We start from the raw sequence: 23777 nt of genomic DNA, 5'->3' as shown, positions 1-23777 counted from the left end.
TCGGTGTCTCAGGTGGCTGATGCTTTTTTCAAAGGGTGCTGAGAAATCACGGTTTCTGCAGTTTTCTCAGGGAAAGGAGCATGGGGTTGTGCTCTCCAAGAACCAGACCCGTCTGTTGGATTTGACAAAATTTCAGTTTAAGAATTGGTCCAAACCAAAGAGTGTTTGAGCGAGGACAGCCGATCAGATTAATGTGGTTAGATCTCACACATTTCTGTAGACATCACTGAAGGTGGAGACGTTAGTGTGATGTATCAATGCCTGTAACTTTTTGTTCTGAAAAATCTGGTATCTGTTTATAGCTGGGTTGCTTGGATTCCGTCTTTGCTTGTGAGTCATCTGTGGCTGGAACACAGCAACCTGTTACTGCCTGTGAATAGTCTTTAGGTTCCTGTATGCCAGGCAATATTCCAGCTGTTGGTAGTTGAAAACTTGTGCATGTCAAGAACCTTGCATTGTTTCCACAGTTGCAAAAATATGTTGTATTTCTCCCGATCCCTATTTTTGTGATTATGATTGTCTTTGCACGTCTCAGGAAGGGAATGGTGATAGTGCCTAATGCCAGAGGTATTTGTTGCAAGTGCAGATAAGTGTGTCCCACCTGACAGATCTGGAACAAAAAGCAACAGTTTGCTTCCGACCCAGAACTGTTAAGGTTCTCGGGGGAACAGTTTTGGAAGATACATTCTGGCCGAGCTGCATGTAATGGTTTTGTAACACGGATAAATGACCACTATTTCAGCCATGTGAAATGCTATGGACTCCTGTGTGTCTTACACCAGAGCCACAAGGATGAAAAGAAGTGCTTTAACTCAATGTTCTAGCAGGCATTGGTAACCTGGGGCTCTTTATGATGCCTTTGATTTATTTGAAAACACCGACCTTTTTCTTTAAGGTCTGTTTTATAAGTAACTATGCATGTAGCACTCTGCCGGATGGTGTTCTGGTGAATAAGCAAGCTAATCTGTTATATTCTTTCCAATTACATTCCAGACCCCTGTCATTAATGCAATATTGATGACCAAGAGACTAAATTGAGAAGAACATAAATCCCACCATTTCAATGTCATGTAATATTTTTACCACAGGCAGGTCAAGCAGATGAAAAACCCTTCAATTAGTAAGCTGAAATGCTGCTTTGTCTTAACCGAGGCTATTGTCAGGACCCGGTGGTGCAGCTTCATCACCCAGTGTCTTGTAATTACATTACCTAATTGGCTGGAGAACAGGAATTGGGCTTACTCCTTTTTTTTTTTTTTTTTCCTGCTGCTACCCAAAAATGACTGAAAAGTAATAGAAGAGTATCTCAGGATTGCCACAGGTTTGAAGAGAGGGCAATGATGGAAATTTGGATTTTAAATGCTGCAATTTTAATGTTGAAAGGGAATTTCACATTCAAAATTTGCAAGTAGCTAAGAAAATCTTGGCCCTGACTTTTATACCTGTGGAGCACACAGCAGCTCCCTGCTGACTCTGGGAAGCGCTGTGGGAGTCTTGCTGCTTCCAGGGTGGTTTTGTTTTTGTTTTTTTTTCCAGAGTGCCTAATTAGGTGCTTCACTTTAGAGCCTATCTGTAGGTATCCAGTTGTTAAACACTTCAGTTGCTGATTGAAGGGTGTGATGAGTGAAAAAGGAATATCTTACAGTCTTTATTGGTTATTTTTATGTACTAAATAATAATATAAATCTCATAAATAAGGACACTTTACTCAGCCAGAATGTCAAGTACATTTCCAAATAAAACTTTCTACATTCAATTAAGTGTGCCTCAACAGGTCGCCTGGGAGAACTAAAGCCATTAACAAATACTAGAGACAATCAAAGGAAAGGTGAGTGGACTTTGCTTCATCTCCCTTGCTCATTTCTATATTTAAATATGTATTTTGTTCTCTTTCTACTTGCTGTAGTCTCTCTTCTCCTTGCAGGGCTCTGAATGCCTGCTGAATTTTCCCAAAAGGGAATTCTTCAAAGGTGAGGTGCTTAGAGCTGAGAATTGGTAGGACACTTAATGCATCCAAATGAGCTGAAGTTTTGAAGTTTGCCATAGTGTAGATGGATGCTGTAGAAGAATCAGACCTGCTTTTGAAGCTGTAGTAGAAGTCCATCCTAATTGCAAAGGGTTTATATATTGACCCTTGAGCAATTGATTAATCAAGGGTACTAAGGTTTCAATAACTCAGTAGCTTGCTATTAAATCTTGGTATGGTGTAGTGGTCTCATTTGTAACATGCTTATAACCTCTAGCCAGCATATAATAAACATGTGTGAATAAAACAAATGTGAATGTGTGAATAAAATGTGTGAATACTTGAAGGAAAGCCCAGGGCATTTTCACTTCAATGTTAGTGACCTGCCTGTCAGAGTTCAGAGGAAGACCTTTGGATAATAGAAGCGTCCTTTGTTGGACGCAAGTATTTAAACTTGTATACTTCCTGTGCCCAAGCAGTCTTAAGGGAAAGAGAGTGAAGAAAAACCTGTTTAGGGTGAATGCAACAGAGACACAATAGATGAGATGGTGTCTGCCCTATGGATTTAACTGAGACTTTGCATAGCTTACCTTTGCTAAAGTGACATCCTCATTCTAGAACTGTGCTTCTATCCCTAGAGAGCCTGTAGTGCTGCTTCAACGTGTATCAATACCTGACTGGAGGTAGTAAAGATGGAGCCAGACTCTACTCAGTGGTGCCCGGTGAAAAGATGAGGCAATGGGCACAAATGAAAATACAGGAAATTCCATTTAAACATAAGGAGAAACATTTTTACTGTGAGAATGGCCAAACACATTGTTGTCCAGCAAGGCTGTGGCTTCTCCATCCTTGGAGATATTCAAAACTCAACTGGACATGGTCCTGAGCAACCTGTTCTAGTTGATCCTGCTTTGAGCAGGGGGCATGGACTAGACTTAAGTGGAGGACTTAAAGGACTGGAGGTCCTTTCCATCTTATTCTCTGATTCTGTGACGTGCATGCAAAGGAGAAGAGCAGTTTGAAAATAGTGATGAAAGATGGACTTAGCATCAAGAGTTTAATTTGAAGGGAAGAAACTGTAGAACTTAAACAGAATCCAGGGGTGACAGAAGTTATGGGAAATGTTGTGTGCAATAGTGACTTAAAAGACAGTTGTGATTGTAAAGAGATGGGGAGGGAGAAGTGGTAAGTGATGACACATACAATGAGTGAAGAAAAGAGGAGTCTAAACTCAATTACTTCTCTGCAGTGGGCCAAATGGCACAAGAACCAACAACTGCAGTGAATCTTCCCCAGGCTAGCGTGCCATCATGACTCACTTCTGATAAGGGAAAAACATCTTGTTGGAGGTGAGCAGGGTAGTTTATAGTTACATTTATCAGACAAGTAACTGTAGCATGAACTTCTAAGTGCACTTGTATCTCTACAGAAAACAGATAAAATACTGATAGATCACAGCATTGCATCAGAGCTGATATCTCATCAACCTGTCGCCAACCAGACTCCACGCAAGCATGTATCCTGACTAGCCGCTATCTATGCCATCCAGAGATTAAACATAATCAACTCCTTTTGGTTGTAGGAAATCCTGAAAACAATGCTTACCCAACCTATTAATGAGGGAGAAAAGTACCGACCAACAAAACATCACAGTGAACAGTTCTGCCCCCATGTTATTTTGTATTTTGGTCTCTCTGCTGGCAATCCCCATAAGCAATTAGTTAAGATTACTTGTAGATAAAGATCTCATCTTCCTTTGTTCCTGCACAAAGATCTCTCAGACAGTAAGACACCAAATAGCCAAAATTTGGCATGAATATTCAGTTACTTAAAAGTCTGGGCTGGACTTGACAGGAAGACACGTTCTTCAGAACTGGCACAGAACAATCCACTGATACTAAATATGTAACCCCTGCCCAGTTCTTTACAATATTTATTCTTTTATTAGAGGAAAGTTAGAACCATTCATGTTTGAGAAGGTACAACATGTGACTTTGTGGTCCATATCTAGATGTGACATGGCATTCCTATCAGGTGTGTGGACCTAGGACTTGTATTGGTTATATGTATTCAAAATTTGTAAAGCTTTAGGGGTGTACAGAGGTGGAAGATGTATTTAGGCTTATCTATTCTGCTGTAGCCTTTGTCATCCATCCATCCATTCACAGAACGGAATTTAAAACATCAACAGCATCGTTTAATGTCATCTTGTCTTTCATTATATGTCAATGTCTCTATTTGACTTGGAAACTTTCAGATTCTTAAAGGTGACCTCATCATTACTGGGAGGGCTAAGAGAATTGGAGTGTTTAGTGTTTAAGCAAATGTCACCTGCATTTGTAATGTCATTTCATTGCTCAGCTCTTTTAGTCACTCTCAGCTAATAAGCTGGAGTTTGAACTGTGAGTTTACAGGAGCCAATGCTCTTAGTCACAATACTGATACTCAGAAGCATGTTCCTGGTTTGGCTTCTATCATGGTTAATGGCACATCTTTGTGTACCTGCAGTGAAGGGTGTGGTGTGTCATCTTTAACCACTTAGATCTCTGCAAAGTACTGATACGATTAGGAAAACTTAATGGAGTGCAAGAGGAAGTTGTGTTTGCCTGGCCAGAAAATACAAGTGCTGCTCAGGAAAGGCAAATGCACATAAGCGTAGCTGTCAAAAGGGACCACTGTTGTGCAGCCCTTCAATATACATTCGAGCCCTGTGGGTTTTACTTTGGTCGGCTGACTCCTGCAGTATATCAGATTTATCTATCTTCAGTTGATCTAACTGATCATTTGGGACTACTGCGCTACCCTGGATGTTGTCAGCGCAAGACCCTGCCAGCTGTAGAAATACAAGAGTGTAACTCCAGTACAGTTCAACTGCATTTGCTCCAGAATAGTGCTTTCACCTTAGTTTATTGTCATTCCACACACATGTATTTTCGGCTTTGTTCCTAGCTGCCTAGTGGCAGGAATGGCTTTATGCACATCTTCTTTCCAAGGATGCAAACCCTCATTCTATATCCTTGTTTGTTGCATAATTTTTCTATAACAAAAGCAGGAATATATGGCAAACCTCAGCAGTTCAAATATGGAATTTCATGGTGCTGAGCCCTCTTTTACAGAAGCTAAATGTAGAATCCATAGGAGTTAACTCAATATCCTCTCACAGGAAAGGATGCAGGTGCAGTTGCTGTAGCAGTATAAAAGATCAGCAACATCAGTTCAAAACATGGCTTGCACTGGCGCTGTGCATCCGTACTAGTAATAGGTTGGCTGTATCTGTGTGTTCTCATTGGTCTGTGTGTCCCTAATCTGAAAGAAGCATGTATTTAGCTTGTTTATGAGACCCTCACAAGCTACTCCACATTCAAATGCAAATACTTAATAACCGAAGCTTAAGGATCATATGATTCTTTAGACAGTAAATCTGGTGGTTCAGAGTTGTACGCATATTTGGCAGATTATAGGTTTATCACTGACAGCTAATCTTTTAAAGAGCTGTGACTTAATTCCTTTTGTTAACTAATTAAAAAAAGAGAAAGAAGTTAAAGCTGTAATTAGACCTATTAAAATATGTATTACTCACTCAATGGTCTATACAACTAGGATAAATGTATAATTAGGAGGTTTGTCCAAACATGATTAAAACTAGTCACGTGTCCTAGGCCTTCAAACATTTATGTGCACATGAGATTGAGAGTAAAGTCAGTATGAAAATGAGAATATAAACCATCTCATACTTTGCAGAGAAAATACATGAACTATCTTTTGGCATATTATAAATATTTAACTCAAATCATGAAAGCTTTTTTCAGATGAAAATTCTGAAAGGATTGTGTCAGGCCTGTAGCAACTACTGTGGGATAGTGTCATTGGGAACAGTAACCAGACCAGGTCCATCTGTCCCCATGAACTATCGCTGCTCTTGCCTACAGTTTGCTGGTAGTTTAAGAAATTTAGAAATTAGTAGGTTGTGCATTCCTATTAGTGATGGACGCATTCCCTGAGGCATAAGGATTTGTATCCCTTCCAAAACTCATACCTATTTTGGGGGATTGGGTTTCTTTTTTGTTTGGGTTTGATAGTCTTCAAATTACAAAGTAGTAAAGTCTTCAGCTTTAGAACTAGGGCATATTTTCCCTTCCATAGAGTTAAGAGATGGGAAGAAGAGAGCAGGTCCGTTGACCTTTTCTACCTCACATAGATGTGTATGAGTGCTTTCTCTGTGCGCTCGTTTCTGGTGATGGCACCTCTTGAAGGGAAATTCCCAGGAAGACCATGGTGGTTCTGGGTCTCAGCCACCATTCTTTCCATGTCTTGATGGTTTATTGAGTACTGGAATCTTCCCTGGCTTGTGTCTCATCAGCCCCTCTGTGCCACATACAAGTTGGAGAAAGGGACTTGGAGCACCTTTGCATCCTAAATTGCCCCCAGAGCTCATAGCAGTCGCACTGTATGGTTCAGGTGTTGCTGTGATAACCCCTCAACAGCTGTCCACATCCAAGCTGGTGCCCAGGTGCTCTGGCTGTGACTGCGATAGTCTCTGTAGCACTTCAGGCTGAAGCACAGGCAAGGAAGGGGGTTTCTGCCACGCAGTCATTTGAAGAAAACCATTGCACATCTCCACAAAACAGGAGATGTTGGCAGCTCTCGTGGAGGTGCAGTCATCTCTGACATAACCGCTAACCAAAATTAAAGACATAAATAAATTGTTTGCTGTAATAGCTCTCTGTTTCAAAAAGCTTTAGTTGCAAGTAGTGATCCAGAGAAAAAGAGGCTGAAGTATTGCAGCTGCGGGGCTTAACCTATGGAAGAGGAACAAGCTCATGTGCTGAAAGCTGACTCAGATATTTTCAATTTACCTGCCAGAGTGAGAACTATTTGCACAGATGAACGAATTGCAGAAGAGTTTCCAAAGTAATGTAGAAAAGAACAACAAGCTTCTTTAATATATATCAATTTCTTCTTGGGGAACAGTGAAATTCAGTTAAAAGTCTTAGCTGTCTGTACTGCTTTAAGCGCAGAAAATGTAGAATTTGGCTGGTATCAGCCCTTTTTGTCTCACTAAACTGCTGAGAATCCTGGGGTAGGACAAAGAGGGAAAAGCATTTGGGGGGGGAAATCTGGTGCAGAGGAAATGGTAGAAGTATCCTGCTACAGCTGTGGAGGAGAGCAGTGCTTCCTCTGCGTGGGTTATACCCGACTTTCCCGTTTGTTTGTGCAGGTTGTCATGTTCGCGTATGCTTGGAGAGAAAGATGTGCTGCATATGGGTGTATGTGTATATAAATGCACACACAAAGAATAGTAGTTGTCTATAATGCATACATAGTGGTTTTGGGACCAGTTTCTAAGTGGTTCATGGTATGTCTGTGGTCCAAATGAGTAGCAATGTAAGAATTTTGGAGTTGTTTTGTGCGTATTCTTCCTGTATGAAAAATGAAAAGATTAGGCCTCTCTCTGCAAGGATCACTTTTTATTTGGGGAGCTACCCAGCTGTCCCTCTTCAGAGATGGTAAAACTTAAGTTTTGACTGACTGTGATTAGAGATGGAAGATTTGGGGGTTCTAGCTTACTGTAACAAATTACTGCATAATTTTATTGTATAGATTCCGATAGGATGTGTGCTAGCCAAAGATCCAGAAGAGATCTTTCAGCAGGATAAGAAGAGGCATTAGCTCTTTAATCCTAGATATAGAGCTCTAAAACCAGGCACAACATAGAACTGATTATAATTCCCTAATGTTGTTGTAGACTTCTGTATGTTTTGCCTAGATGTTACACCTACATAGCTGCATTGTCCATAGTCTTGAATAAATCATCTCAGAAAAGCAATACCATTCATGTCTTTATGTAGATTATCCTTTTGTAAGACTGCTTTTATTGCCAGCTGAAGTCAGAATCTCATGACTTAAATGTGGATACCGCTGCTTCAGAGAATATAGTTTAAATATTACACAGATATTCGGAATGTGTAAGTATGGGATAAGCCAGGGAGGAGGATTTGAGGAGGAACGGGGGGAGAAGAATGAATGTGTTACTTGTTGCAGATGATTTCATTGTACTGGGACTCTGATTCAATGGTATTGATGAAACCGAGTCACTCTTTCCCACAATAGGAAAACTTTGTACGGTTTTCCTGCTTTATGCAAGGATTGCAAGAGGAACCTTATAACAGCATGATTTTGAGGAAATTCCTGTCCAGTGCATTCACTGGGAGTGATACTGGTTGGTGAGCACAAACTTGTGTCATTTTTATGTAGGTATTTCAAATTTGAGGAACATCCAGTGCATTTGCAAACTTGTCATTCTGCAGGTGTAACTAGCACTGTCTACAGACTCATTCTGGGTCTGGCAGGTGACTATTTTGCCTGTCACCCTCTCTGTGATCCAGATTTGAACCTCCTAAGAAACCAAAATCAGCCTCCAGTTCCCCCGCTTTCTAATTCTGCATGACTAAGTCATTCAGCATGTTATAAATACTGTTGCTCATTCCAAATACATTGGTTACCTGTGCACCAATCATTGTCAGCATATTTCTACAGTGGAGTGGATTGGCATTGCATAATTGGCATAAATTAAAAAGCTTGAGTCACAGTATTGCCCTTTCTGCATACACCCACATGTCTCTGTTACGTATGTGCAGCTTATGGGAGATGTATGAATGATAGCAGCACTGTAAACGCCCTGCCAGCAAACAAGGAACTTGTATACCCTCAGAAAATAGGTATTGATGCAGAATTTACGTCAAAATAAGAGGAAGTGAAGAGTGCACGAAAGTATTTGTTTTGTGCGGCTACAGGAATCCTCAAGAAATTCTTTTCAACCAGGGGATTACAGTGGGGAAGACAATGAAAACGTGTCAGTGGTAGATTTTTGTCTGCTGATGGATGTATTTATGACTGAGGCACGTGGCTTGATGTCTGCATGGCACTTTGATATTTGAGAATGAGCGCCCCGCATTCTGGCTTAGCTTTGCTGTAGGCACAAAGACAGTCACTTTTCTGTAACTCAACTTTTTCCCATCTGAAGAAGGGGAATTGGTAATCGCTCATTGTTGTCAAAGCACTTTCGTGTTTAAGGACATATCATAATCCCTGCTGTTCTTCTCACAAATGATCTACAGAATAATAACAGTAAATTGAGGATTTGTAGAGGTTACACTTGTAGAAATAAATTTCCCTGTGCTTACAGTTTTCTGTCATTGACTGTTTAATTTCTGTGCCTGCAATTACTTCTGGGTGTAGCTCAAGCTGCTTAGATATCTGAGAACTTGATTGTGCTCATCTGTCAGGTATTTAGGCATCCAAGTATGTGCCTTATGCCTTTGTACAGCAGCACCCAGAAAACTGTAAGTGTAGTGGAAGAGAGTGGCTTGAAAATCAGGTCCTTGCAGTTTAAGAAAGTGTTGGCTGAAACGGCGGAACGGGCCATGAAGATTATATTAGAAGAACAATTCCTTTTCATCCATTTTAGGTGGTGGTGTGTTGAACGTGAAGTCCATCTCCTCATTCTGTTGGATTGCCCTTTACTCAGAAGGGCACGTAATTCTCTGGGCAGCTTAATGCCTTTTCAGCTGTGTGGCTCTGAATCTTTCACCCGGTGGTACTACCTACCGAGCACACTGATGTTCCTGCGGTTGAGTAAAGCTCAAGTCTTATCTCTTTGGAACTCAGCGCAGATTGGAACCTGAGGTTTTTCAGAAGTGTTCAGTGTTGGTTTACTCTGCTTTACTGCTGCAAGGAGGCGATTTATGCTTTTTTCCAAGCAAGTGGAGTGAGATAGGTGCTTAGCACCTTTGAAAAACTTCCCTTATTCAGTAGTTTCTAATCAAGGAGAAAATCGAGAGTTTGGGGGGTTGCAGGTTCAACTTATTCACAGCTTTGAAGAGCCTTTAGGATTTCACCAGTCTTAACTTGTCCCTTGGCACGCTGAGGAGGTTGGGATTGTGTTCGGCTGATATTACTTCTCTGGATCCCAGAGCGGGATTTGTTCCACTCGCCTGCCTCCCCAAACCTTCCTCTGTCAGTGCAGTGTTGGGCTTAATAACAGTGAGCTACATCCTGAGAATAAACTGAGGATCTTCTGCCTCTAATAGAAATATCTTCTTGAGTGTCACAGTGTAACCTGCATTATTATTACAACTTTTCTTTCATGGCTATAAATCTTCACAAAAAATATAGTCCCTTTCCTCCTCAGCAAGAGGCAAATGAAAAGATTCTGATGTTTTAAAAAATAAATGCGTACAGGGGGGTCACTTTCCCATCACATGGGTTTGTATTTCCCTATTTGCACAGCTTTCACTGTTGTCCGTCCTGAATCCAAAAAGACAAGAGGAGACCTGCTAAGGTGTTTTATTTCTTTTCTCAGTATTTCTGGCTGCTTGTGCTCTCGCGAGGTTTGGTTGGCATCGGTGAAGCAAGTTACTCCACTATTGCACCAACCATCATAGGAGACCTTTTCACCAAAAACACAAGGACCCTTATGCTGTCTGTTTTCTACTTCGCAATTCCTCTTGGCAGGTAAGTGACATAATGCTTCGTTCATTTGGTTTTGGCTTTTCTCTTAAGTAAGCTCACACAGATTTTAAGTTGCTAATGATAATAGTTCTTCTGTCTTTGGTTGGAATGGCTTAGACAGGAAAATATTGTGAGCAGTGACTAATTAGTTGCAGGAATTGGATTCTTTTTCTAGCCCTGTTACTGGTTCATATGTGACTTTTGGGAATTAGTGGGAAGGATTATTTATTTTTTTTACAGCAATTGAGTGGAAATGGAATACAAATATTTTAGCTGACTTTTTGTGGCATTATTAAATTAAACTATCATTTTGAATAATGTTATATTGTTTCTCTGAAATGATTCATGTGAGGTCTAGGCCTTCTTTTGGCAATGCCTTTCGGGTTCCTGTGAAATCAAGATCTCTTAAGACACTGGGCTCAGTTCTCAAAAGTGAGCAAATGGGTACCTGCTTCTGTGTGAAGTCTAAATATCAGAGGTTTCAAGAGGAGTATGCTATATAACATACACAATCTGAAATTTTGACTCTTAAAAATATTTTTAGTTCACAAGGTTTACATACCAATCCCCAGAGTTGTACAACATCCTGTGCAAAAGTGGCATCATGGATTCATTTCCAGCAGGGAAAAGATGGGCAGCAATTTAATCCCCCTCAACTCAGGGAAAAACTTCTGGTTTAGGGTGGTGCATTTTACAAGTTAGAGCACTCATCTCTGAGATAAAACTCACAAGCATCCATTTGCTCTTGAGGAAAAAGAGATAGACAAGTCCTTAACTGGTGAAAAGAATATTTTCCCAAGAGGGCCAAGGATGCCAAGTGTTTACATAGATAATTCAGTGAACTATGGCTAGCAAGAAATGACAAATATTCATCCCATTGAGCCTGATTTTGGGGCTTAATTCTCTCAATATCCAGCCGAGGTTTGGATCCATGTTTTGATGTTGGGTCCTGTCTGTGTATAAAGCCCAGTTTGGGGGTGATTATAGATGGCAACCTCCAAAGCTTAGCAGACTGTTCAATAAAGGCACGGGATGGCTGACAACTGCCCCACAGCAGTCCTGGCAACTTTTAGCCAAGGCAATCTAAGCAACAAATGCAGCAGTTTGGAAAAAAGGATATTCGCATCCATTCAGTTCGCTTTGAGAGAAGCGTGGCTACGTTCACCTTGATCTAGTCTCTTGGGAGCCACCTTTTGTTACCACAGTGTTAATTCTTACATGTAGCTGAAGGTTCTGCTGCTCCTTTATCTTCAGAGGGGATTTTCAAGCTTCAGGTCTGATGTTCTCCCATCAGACCGTCTTGCATATTCTTCTTGGGTTTTTTAATAAGCTTATGGAAAATGTTCTCTTCATGAGTAATTAGAACCAAGTACTGTGAAATGGCAAGAAACAATTTAATGACAAAATATGGTGTGTCCTTGAAGGGCACTTCTTAACTGAGAGCTTGAACATAAAATTTTAAGTATTCGTATTACTGCACAGAAAGGCCTGATGTAGAAATTGAATTGGGAAATAAATTCTTTTTGAGGCTTTGTTTCCATCCACTGTAGATTGAAAGGTCAGCTATAAACTTGAGATCAGTGTTTGAATTTCCATCGGATTTGAGCATTTTTAGATCAACAGTGCTGGGAGGAGTTACATATTAGCCACCGCCAGGTTTATCTTCCTGCAGGAGAAGAGAGCCTAGGACACACAATTGATTGTGACTTTTTTTATCTTTGTTTAAGAACAGCTATGACTGTGGTACTGACTGACTCTCATCTTCGTATTACTTGCAGTGGCTTGGGATACATCACGGGGTCAAGTGTGAAGCAGGTTGCTGGAGACTGGCACTGGGCGCTGCGGGTGAGCCACTCTTAATTACATCTTATTAACAGTTGCATCGGTTGATCAGTGTTAGAAAGAGTTCTATCACACAATCCCTCAACCTGTTATTCTGTATAGTAACCTGTTATTATATATAGAAGGTAAAGGATTGGCAATGACATCTACGGCTATTAAGTGCATAGCAGAGGCATTCTCTAAGCAAATGGGAAAGGTATGTGTTTTTGGCTTGTTGTACTTGGTTTTTTCCCTGCCTGGGAGCAAGATTTTTCCAATCACTTTATTATCAGTCAACCATGATTTCTTGATGGGGATGGGAAGACGAGGCATTGGCCTTAAATCAACTCCACAGTCTTTCAGTCCCCTGCTGTCAAGAAACTCCGAGAATGGCTTCCTGCTTTGAGGAAAAAACACTTTGTTCCAGTTTCCGCTTGTTTTTCTGCCCTGAGACAGTCGGTTTCCTTCTATTTTAACCTCTTGGGACCTTGATAAATGTGTTGAAAAGATAATACACTCCAATCACATACCACAAACAGGTCCTGCAGACAAAGATGTCTTGAAAGAGCTGAGAGGAAGTGGCCCAGCAGAACTGTTTTCTGACCTTTGGCAGTCTGGGTGGCACGAGCCCCCGTGAGGTGCATTCTCTGGCTCTGGCACTTCATGAAGACAATGAATCTCATGAAGCTCAGGCCAACACCATTTATAACAGCAGGTGATGATATACATGGGTTCCCATCTCAAGCAAATGTGTCCTTCTGTGACACACGCCATTCCCTCCCTGTCCAGCAAGGGCAAGCAAAGCCAGGAAAATCACCGTGAACAGCTCATCTGCAGCTAGGAGAGTGGAGAGTAGTTTCCAGCTGTGAACCTGAAATGAAAAGTTTAATAGCCTACAGCTTCACACCAAGAGAATGGCTACCTCATTCAGTAGCAGGAACGCTTTAAGGGTAAAATTAACTTCTGAGCAGAGGCCAGCACAAGGAATAAGAAACTCCAAAGCCCCTCCTCCTGGTCAGTGGGCTTTAATGAGGTTGACGCATTGGAGTGCTCTTGTGTTTCTATCTGTAAAACCCAAATGATTAGTTTGTGCAAAGAAATCCTCACTAGCATCTTTCTCTTCAGATGAAGTCTCCATAGTTATCCTGAGAAATCCAGGCTATCTGCAAGACTGTACCCCTTTACAGGGTCATGATTTGCACTATAAATAACACATTGATGCATGATTCCCTGACTGTGCAAAATCCTGGGGAATCTGACAAGCTGCACACTTCTATGATGGTTGCTTTGGACAGCATTGCTTAGTTTTGATAGTAAAACAGCACATGTTGAAAACTTCCAGACATCAGCGTAAAGCAGCCTCCGTCCCTGTGACAGTTATTGCGCTCTTGCAAGATGTGCAAGATACCCCTAGGTGATGCTTCCCTCTGTGATCTCCTGTGGTCTCCAAATCCAGGCGAGGTCAGGAATAATCTGTATTTCAATGGGCCAAAGAAGACAGACGGACACTTTGGCAAACGGCAGCTTTGTCTCTGGCTCTAGCAGTAATGGCAGTGCTTCACTGGAGCATTACTGAGTATCAATGGATATTGTCCTGCTGGGGGATTAAGCCTTTAGATGAAAATCAAAGACACTTCGAATTATATGACCCTAGAAAATCCCAGCATTTCCATTTTTTTTACCAGTGCTCTGTCTTGTGTTCAACTGTAATAAGGATACTGTATCAGGCTTCATTTATCCCTGGATGAGGGATTTTCTGAAATATTTTTGTCTTCCCTTCCCTAGAAGAATTCTGGGTTTTTCGTCTTTAGACATGAAACACTGCTTTATGTGTAAAGGCTGTTCTCAGGTTATTATTGGAAACACATTTTTTGGAACAGGAATTTATTTTTAAAATGGCATGTATAGAAGAGATGATAGTTTGGTGTAAATCCATGTTCCTGTTTTCCTAACGGAGCTATTTTCCATTCTGACAATGATGGAATTTCAGTGTCAAAACAAGAATCATGTTTGTAGCTTGCAGAACACTGTGGGATCTTTGTATTTTTGTCTAGTGGGTGGGAGAAAGGATTGGAAACTGGGAAGCCTAACCCTGGAATCTGTTGCTTTCCTATCTTCCAGCCTGAATTTTTAATTTTTCTTGGTCTACTGTACCCTGAGGTAATCAGAGGAAGCTGCCTGAAAATGGGAAGCCATTGTAGGTTAGCTGGAAGGAGGGATGCATGTCAGGCAAGGATTTTCAAAGCCAGCATGCTCCCTACATCCAGAAATCTTTCACCTGGCCTCATTGCCTTTAAAAGGCTTCTGCGCTCTCCCAGAAACTACTTGGTCTCAGCCTAGCCAGGAGTAAGTTCCCAAAGAGTTAAACATCACTGAAGAACCGTATTTAGATGAATCTTGGTACTTTAATAACACAAAGAAATGGACTGCCTTAATCAGAGTATTCTGAAAGCTGCATGCTTCCAGAGTGAGATAAGAGAGTCCAGGGGATGACAGGGAGGAAGGAAAGGAGAAGATGCCTCAGCGTGCTTACAGATCTGGCTAGCTCTAAAGAATCGAGTCGCTGAAACAAAATGAATGTAATCTGCTTCTTACTGACTAGTCAAAGCAAACCCTGCTGACTCCTGTGCTAATTCCCTGTTCCTTTCTTGCAGGTATCTCCACTCCTGGGAATGATAACAGGGACGCTCATCTTAATATTTGTACCTGCTGCTAAAAGAGGAAATGTAGAACAACTTGGGGGACAGCTGAAGGCTCGGACCTCGTGGCTAAGAGACATGAAAGCACTGATTAGAAAGTAAGAGCACTCTAGTAAAAAGCATGCTTTGCCTCTAATGCTTAGTTGGAAGGTCCAGTGGCTTGTACTTCTTAGCACTGTGAACTGGAAAGTAAGGGAGTTGCAGGAAGGTCTGAGGACCTGGGAAAGAAAAATCACAGTTACATTTTCACGAGGTATCAACTGCAATGACAGTGATGGATTCCAACTTTTGCTCTACCCTTTCCAAGATTCAGATCTAAGAGAGAGTCTGCTTTGTTTGGCTCATACTTCAGACAGATCAAGGCTTTTGAAGTGTAGAAATTGCTGTGTTCCTGTATTAATTGTTGTGCCACTGTTGTTCAGATGCTTAGATCCTTTTTCTTCCTTGAAAGAGCTACTCTGCTGAAGGGAAAAAGAAAGTTAAATGCCAGAGCAATTGAAGAGGAGAAAATACACAAAAGCTTGCACTGCATGGCAAGTTTAAATATATATGTTTATACAACCACATGTGAGTGAATGCAGAATCACAGAATGTGCTTGGGTGCTTGTATATGGGCATAAAAGATCACGTGCTCACGAGTGTTTAGGCAGCTGCACTTGCTTCCAGAAAGCTTGCCTGTGAATGTGCAAATATTGCACTTGTGAATTCAGTCTTGCGTCAGAATTCCGATGGGAAACTTGTGGTGTCCTTCATTTTTAGAACTGTTGGCTAGAATGTCTTCCTGGTATTGTCATCCAGTAGCAAAGGACTATGAAAAGTGATGATGGTTAATTTATCAATATTTCTATATTGCTTATTTTGTTAGTTTATCCAAGCAGTAATCATATGGTGGCATGGATGGGAGGGAGAAGGGAAACTGGTAATCCAGATAAACAGGTGATGTTACAGTGAAAGCCTTGTAATTCATGTCTTAGTGACTAAGTACTGATTGTCTTCTGAAACAATCCCGTGAAAAATGCTCTCTTTGAAGCACCACTGAAGAGTTAAGTACATTACTGTCAATGGATATGAAGAAATATTCCATGCCTCTCGTTCTGCATTGCTTTGTACCTTGTATGATCTCTGTCCCTTGGCAAAGGGAGGTGGCTAGTATGGGGGAGCACTGCGTTTTGTCACTGAAGCGCTGGCTCCTGTCCTGAGGCTCCAGAGCTTTCACTTTTCCCACTAAACCTTCGATCGGTTTTGTCTCTTGCATCTCCGCAGCCGCAGCTACGTGTTCTCTTCGTTGGCCACCTCAGCTGTCTCCTTTGCCACAGGGGCTCTTGGCATGTGGATCCCTCTCTACCTTCACAGAGCACAGGTTGTACAGAAGACAGCAGAGACCTGCAGCTCACAGCCCTGCAGCACCAAAGATAGGTGAGATTCATATCCCGTTGCTTTAAAGAGAGGGGGAAAGGGGGTGGGGGCTCGTTTACCAGAGGAAACAGGCAAGTCCCACGGAGTCAAGTTACTAGAATGTCTGTAATTTCCTCTAGGTCTTAGCAACAATGATAGGAAATGCTGGGATTGTAAACTAGGTTTTATTTCTCTTCTTTTCTTCATTGCATGAAGTCAAACCAAGGCAGAAAGCAATGACCTCAGCTCTGTCTTAGTTCCCAGGCTATAATGCAGAAGTAGAAGAAGAGACTGTTGTCTTTGCCTTAGAGGATGTTTGGAGAGTTGAGAATTTGGTTTCTTAAGACCCACACTTTTCTGTGGGAGCAGCAGAATAAGCTGGCAGGTTGGGTAGCCAGTGGTGGCTATAATTCAGAGGTTGTACTAGTTTCCCTAAAGACTTCAGGGACTAACCCTGAAGACTTTTATTTCTGTTTGAGGGAGGTCTACGCTGTGTTTCATTGCTCTGTATGCTACTGTGTATGCTGAGTTTTGCTGAAAAATGGTGCAGAGATCTGGGACACTTTGGTCTGGATTGCCTGATGTTATACGGTGGTTTGGTTTTCCAGTCCCAGTTATATAATATCACTTGCAGTGCATAAGATATGAAAAGTAATTTATCGTTTTGTGCTTTACCATGATGGCACAAAACATGAAATGCTAAAAAAGCATTTCTCCAGGTGAATAAAAGATACAAAAACCTGCCTTTTGTCAGCTCTTTTGCTTTTTAGCTTGTGAGGGAAAAATAACATTAAGAAAACCTTTTTGCTCTAGCTGACACAATCCCACCTCAAGTAAACTACTTAGTGGTTTGGAGTACCATCAACTAGAGCACCCAGCAGGCAGTCTCAGTCTATTCTGCAAAAAAGCAGTGATCAGAAAATACAGCTCCAGTCAGCCTGCCCATCTGCTTTTTACAAAGAGAAGTTTTCCACTCCTTGATGACACCTATATTTTGAGCTGCCCTGGAGCTACTGTAATGTCATTGCCAAAGACTTTGTACTCCAAGTCCTGCACATGCAATACGAAGAATCCTTGACAGCTTCTGGCTCTTTAAATTTAAATTAACACATTTCAAATGTGTAACATAGCAGCAAAATAATCTAATCAGGCTTCTTTGAAGTGGTCTGAAAGGAGTTAGAAAGTCCAAGTATGTTGAAAGTCACTGCTATTTGAAGTCTTGTTAGGTTTCTTTTCCCTTAAGCTTCCTAGAGTCTGTCCTGTCCATGATTTCCTCTTATGTGATCAATGTGCAGGTTATTGCTTAGTTTTGTGCATACATAATTAGCTGTACAATGCACTTGATAGGACACTCAGTTCCACACAAAGAAGCGGTATGAGCCCTCTGCACCTCTTTGCGTGTTGATCAATGCCTGTGTACAAGGCTGAATTTCATATGCTGTGTTTTTTCTTAATTGCAGGGGAAGAGTGCTAAAATCGCAAGCACTCAGCAGGGGAGCTCATTTGTTTTATTTTAAATTTCCAAAGCCAACGTGCAGCTTTCCATTAGTCACTTTACCCTAATAATTTGCCCATTTTTGGGAAAAACTCCAAAAAAAATAACTGGTTTTTTTTTCCTTTTTTTTTTTTCTTTTTAATAGCTTGATCTTCGGAGCAATCACATGCTTCACTGGTTTCCTGGGTGTAATCACAGGGGCTGGGGCAACCAAATGGTGCCGGTTAAAAACCCAGCGAGCTGATCCTCTTGTCTGTGCTGTTGGCATGCTAGGATCAGCTATCTTCATCTGTCTGATCTTCGTTGCTGCCAAGAGCAGCATTGTGGGAGCCTATGTAAGTATAATCCTTTGCATACGCCAGTCTCTCTCTCTCTAACCCAACTCCTTAGAAGACTCTGTGCGTTGTCCCCTGCAAAAAGCCTGAGATATTGCTCTTGCTTTTCCCCTAAAGTCCTTCATTTTCCCCCTTGGCATTTTGGTACTATCTAGATGTGCCTGGAGGGAAAATGATATCTCAACTACTTACCCCCTCGCTAACTGTCATAGGAATTTAGAGCTGGGGATTTAGGGAATGCATGGAAACCCATAGTTCCCTGCCTTTGGGTTGTTCTATCTATACCTCCATCCATACCTCTATCGCTCTTGCCTAATCTCTTGGTACCCTTTGGTAAGGGTATTGTAGCTGCAGTGGTACCAAATTATAATTACAGTATAATTTGTCTGTGGGCATGCTTTGGGCTACCTATAAGTACTGTTAATTTCCATAACTAGGTAGCTTGCTGCAGGCCAATATTAATTACCATGTAATTTCAATTTGTTGTTATCTGTATTACCATAGCACCTGAAAGTCCTAGTCATAGCCCAGGAACCCACAATACTTGATGCTGCACAAATGCAGATTAAAATGTGGCCCCTTCCAGAGTTTTTATAATCAAAGTATATAAAAAGGCATCAGATCCAGACAAATAAACTGAAGGGAAAAGGAAAAACTTAAGTATAATAATCCAGCTTCAGGCTAGAATCTTGCTTTCAGTAGAGAGTAGAAATCCAGTGCACTGAACAGGTCCCAGGCTCTCTTTCTGTGCAATAGAGAGAAGCCTGGGAGAAGTTTTTGAAGGGAAAGTGTGTTGGAGTAGTGGGATAATTTCTGAAAGCCCACCCTTCGCTTCCACACTGCAGTGCACGCTCCACCCAGCGTGAGAATTCATTTACAATTAACCAACCGATCTACTGCAGTTCCTTGTTTCTCTATACTTCTACCGCTGGCCTAGCCATGGTTATTTTCTGAGTATTTCGATAGCTGCCATTGCTATGGGGAAACACAAGAAGAAAGAGGGAAAGTTTTAAAACATTAAGACAGAACCAAGAATGCCTGCTCTGGCTATTTAGAAAGTGTCAGAAGGAGATTCAGTCCTCTGGTTTGTGGCATGGTCTAGAATTAATCTTTGATTCAGCAGAAAAATGATCACCTCGGACAACCTGTATGAGGGTGTTACGGGTGGGCTGAGCATTAACCCTCCTTTCATCGTCAGCCATCTCCGAGTGAAGAGATCTGTCACATCCCTCCACCTGCCCCTCCCCTCCGCCTCTTTGTGCAGCCAGACCTGTGATTTTCTCCTTTCCCAGACCCGATGACAGGCATGTTCATTTGTGGTGTTTAGTCTCTCTATGCAGAAATTCCTCCCTTTCTAAGCTGGAAATACTGTTTTCAAAAATTTTGCAACAAAAGATCATTATTGGTCTCATTTTCATCTTTTTTTCTTATTTTTTTAATAGCTGTGTGACTATTCTACATTGTGTAAATATATAAATATATATGGTATTATTTAACCAATCTTAGAAACACGATTTATTTTATTATGCACAAGCAGTAAATCTAATAAAGAGTCAATGATTTGCAAAGGAAGTTATATCTGCATATGGAGGGGGTATGAGGAATATGAGCCTGTTTGCTGGTGCAGTTAGGCTGATGCCTACATTTGTTGCTGGTAACACTACCACTCCATATCCCTAAAAAAGCTTTCTCTGCTGCTGGAAACCTGATGCATAGAAAGGAGAGAAGAGTCTAGTTAATGTGCTGATTGGGGAATCAGAGATCTGAATTCTCTTTATAGATTCTACATGTGACAGTGGGCAAGTTATTTAACTTTGGTTTGCCTCTGCGAAAATGAGGATTCTTAACTTAGAAAGGGTCAGGGTAGGTTAGATCATTAAGGTTTGTAAAGCACCTGGAATGAGATGATCTGTGGCCAAGCCATCCGCGATAAATTTATATAAACAAAAACCAATGACACAACACTTGTTGCTGTGTGGCGTTATAGGTGCTAACCCCACTGAGAGAACAGGTCTATGTCGGAGCTACCAATGTCTCAGAACACAAGGTGTTACCATGGTGGTGCTCTGTATCAGTTGAATTGACTTTTCAAGGCAAGTTGCAAACATGAGCCCTTGTTTTTCCATGCCATCCAATGCTATTGCAATCTTACAGGCTCCCAGAGTGTTTAATTCCATTTTATTTCACTAGGAGACCTGGTTTGCAAGGCTCCGTGGTGTAGCAGTTTCTCATTACTCTCTGCTTTAAGTCTCATTGGTCCAAAATGAAGGCAAGACTGTTCTCTGGAGTTGGAAAACATAGATTTGGTGGACAGCATGATGGACTAGGTTACCTTCTTTATCTCAAAATCCATGATAATAGCTTGTTCTGGAAAGAATACAGTAAAACTTAGGGGTGGATTTTCTTGACATCTGTGTCCTGGCTCTCATCCTGAAACAGCATCCCTGAGTTCTGTAGGACTGAAAGGCAAGAACAATGTTCTGGTCTGTTCCCCAGCATGGTGATATTTCCAGACCTTCTGTACTGTGACTGTCCTTAGACTTCTGTCACTGATCACACCATGCTAAAATTGATGGGTTACTGGTTTTGGACCCCTCATTGGCTCAGAGCCTTACAGTTATCACTTCCAAGCATTTTGATGGGTCCCCATGAGATGGTGTTCTGTCACGCTGAGCTGCGGGGGCCACCAGATCACCATCTCCCTCCTTGCTGTAGTTAACACTTGTGAGTTTAATTTCAACTGATATTGGCATCAGCTTAAATGAAGTGTTCAGCACTCCAGCAAGGATCAGCAGAGCCTTTGCTTTTTAATTTCTTGTCTTTTTTGGTTTTTTTGAAAAGACCTGTGTGTCCATTAGCACGATCACCTTGTCCCTTACAGGCTGTCAGCTGTCTGCTCTCTTCCTGAACATCTGGGTTTTTTTTTTCCCCTGCTCAGTCCTGTCTTGCAGGTGGTTTTAGTCCCTCAGGGCAGCTGCTATTCCAGTTCTGTAGCAGCCACTCCTACCTGGAGCAGGTAGACAGATGGTTTTTTTCATCCAATCTTTTCATACTAATCCAGTAAATTATTGGCAGTGGTGGAAGTGGCTGGAAAGGTGGAATAAACCAGCATTCTGTATCACTTAGCCACCCAGACACTTGTATTTCTATCTTTTACTATCTTGCACGGCTGTATTGTCCGATCAATTCTTATTCTATTTTCCTTGCAGCATGTGTATTTATGTGTTGTAGTCCAGCTCCTTAAAACAGCAATTTGCATATCTTTAGGTCCCACTCATTCTGAAATATGTACTCTTTGAAATGTTGGGTTTCAAACCTGTCTCTTGAAACCCATTAGCTGTATGGTATCATTGTATCACACCACTCAGACATTTGAACAGCAGATTTTAGACTAGTTTAAATTTCCAAATGACTGGAGAGAGATGCTTTGCTTTGCCTTCCTTTTGACACTGTTCCAAGGTTCTTGTTGTACCTCAATTTCAACGTCTATTTCAATTCCTCAAAGACATTTTATGATCTTGCAGAAACAGCAACTCCCAGGGTAAAACCTTGCCGTAGAACTTTTACAGCGTCTCAGACTCAACTCCAGGGACTTTCTATTGACATCGTGTTGGTGACTTACCTACTTCTGAGGCATCAATATTGCCCAACACTGAGATGGAGTTAGACTTGCTTCAAATTCAAAAGTACATGTGGGAGTCTTACCCACCATGTCAAATACAAATACAGATAATGAAGATGTAGACAGATACACACTTTGCAAATAGCCATGGAAGGAGTTTATAACCTGCTTAGATCTTGCTGCGAGAGCTGCTGGTGCGACCACTCTGAAACTACTTTACTTGTCATTTTTGGGAATCAGAATTTGCTAACTGATCACATAAGCAGAAGGCTTGAGGGGGACGTAACTTCTATCAGCTCATCACAGATGAGCAACTGAACACGAAATGGAGATGGTGAGATGTTATGCAACACAGCTGGATTCAGAAGAGGATGTATCTCTAGAGCTGAAATAAGGTTTCGAAAAGTGTGTGAGGAATCAAAACCGTGCCCACTGCAGGAGCTATTAATCTGTTCTGGAGGCTGCCCTATTTGCAGTAAGCATCCCTAGAGTCTCTCTCCAGCAGAAATGCCACATATCCTCATATGCCCTTTGCAGTGCATGAACTCATTTTTATAAATCCCCATTAGCAGCTGAAGGACAGACTTTTTTTAATGTCAGTATCTTTTGTCCTACTTTTTGATCTTCCTCTTGTTCCTCTTATCCTTTTACCAGTATCCACATATTAAGTATGTGTTTCATGGAAGCATGTTGGGTGAAATACGCATTCAACAATTCAGAACTGGTGCACTCTGAAGTTTGTGGCATTTCAGTGATTTATTTATAGGACTTGTGCTGAATTCCTGCAGAAGAGGGCAAGTTTTACTTGCTGTGTGCAACAATTCATATGTGTTATGTGTATGCAATTTATATAACCTTAAGGCAAGCAGTTGCCTGTTTGCAATACTGTATGAACAAGCAGGGCGTGTTGATGCTGCGTTCAGAAGTGTGATTACATCTTTTCCCAAGCTCAGTTTAATCTGTCCGGCCACAGAACCCCAGCAACTGCAGCTGCAAAGCTATAGTAGGAGAGATTTCAGAGCAGGTCCTGAGAGCCCACCTGGGGCTCCAGTATGCCCTCGCTACATGACACATGGCTAAAACTCCTGTCAGCACCTTGATTCATTGGATCTGTGTCTCTTAGCTTGGCAGTTGTCTCTTCCAGTGAGAGCCAAGTTCAAGGCAGACCAGTGGACAGTGGGAAAATGGAAAGAGGAGATTTCCAAGCTGACCAGCTGGGCTGTAATGACTGTCTCAGACACCATCACAGAGGAAATAGATTCAGTCACAAAAAGAGGGGATAGGGAGGGAGAATGTGTGGGTAACAAAGACAATTTTAGAAACAAATAGAGGAAGCTTTCTGTAGGTCAATGCGTAAGACTTGCTAAATAAAGCAAACTATTCCTGGCAGTGACATGATGGTCTGAGGGGTTTAGGCAGTCTGAACCAGTGTGTGGGAAAGACAGTTTTGGTGGTTGCATCAGAGCCATAGCTGCCCATCTTGGAGGTCCTCCTTCCACCCAAACTGCGCCTGTGCAAGCAACAGGGACTGGAACAGTGACCGTGACTGTCATCCTGTCAAAGCTTACAAGAACACCACAAAACAACATCATTGTTTCCTCAAAGCAAAGCGTACCATGTATTTCTTGCCAGCTTTGTTTCATTAATGAATTGTAGCCTATCCAACATAACAAAAACTGAGCATAAGGCAATTGAAAGGGGAATCTCCAAATCTCCATAGCTGTTATCTCCAACTACCAATATGGATTCCAGGAGTCGTGTTTTCTCTCTAGATGCCACAAAAAGAAATGGGTTAGCTGTGCAAAAAGCAACCTTTGGGGGAACATCTAATAAAGGAGTTTTGCTTGGTGGTGGGGAACAGGGGAGCTGATTTTTACAAGTGTGGTTATTTATGTCGTGCTTTGTGTGTTCTGCTCTTCATAATACACAAAGG

The 23777-nt window shown here is 41.5% G+C and overlaps 1 protein-coding gene across 3 annotated transcripts in view; it reads left to right on the top strand.

Moving 5' to 3' along the window:
* The window catches only part of LOC129215153 (sphingosine-1-phosphate transporter SPNS2-like), a 139613-nt gene that overhangs the window by 74753 nt on the left and 41083 nt on the right, over nt 1-23777 (top strand). For all 3 annotated transcript variants that reach the window (XR_008579920.1, XM_054847822.1, XM_054847821.1), the window contains exons 4-8: nt 10329-10480; nt 12256-12322; nt 14953-15095; nt 16261-16413; nt 18033-18222. Coding sequence is in view for 2 of the 3 variants with exons in the window: in XM_054847822.1 (XP_054703797.1) it covers nt 10329-10480; nt 12256-12322; nt 14953-15095; nt 16261-16413; nt 18033-18222 (705 nt within the window). In the remaining variant the exon portion in view is untranslated. The remainder of the gene's footprint in view (nt 1-10328; nt 10481-12255; nt 12323-14952; nt 15096-16260; nt 16414-18032; nt 18223-23777) is intronic.

This window comes from Grus americana, chromosome 19, assembly GCF_028858705.1.
Source record: "Grus americana isolate bGruAme1 chromosome 19, bGruAme1.mat, whole genome shotgun sequence".
NCBI lineage: Eukaryota > Metazoa > Chordata > Aves > Gruiformes > Gruidae > Grus > Grus americana.
The sequence above is the reverse complement of the archived record's forward strand: the minus strand, read 5'-3'. Positions and strand labels throughout refer to the sequence as shown.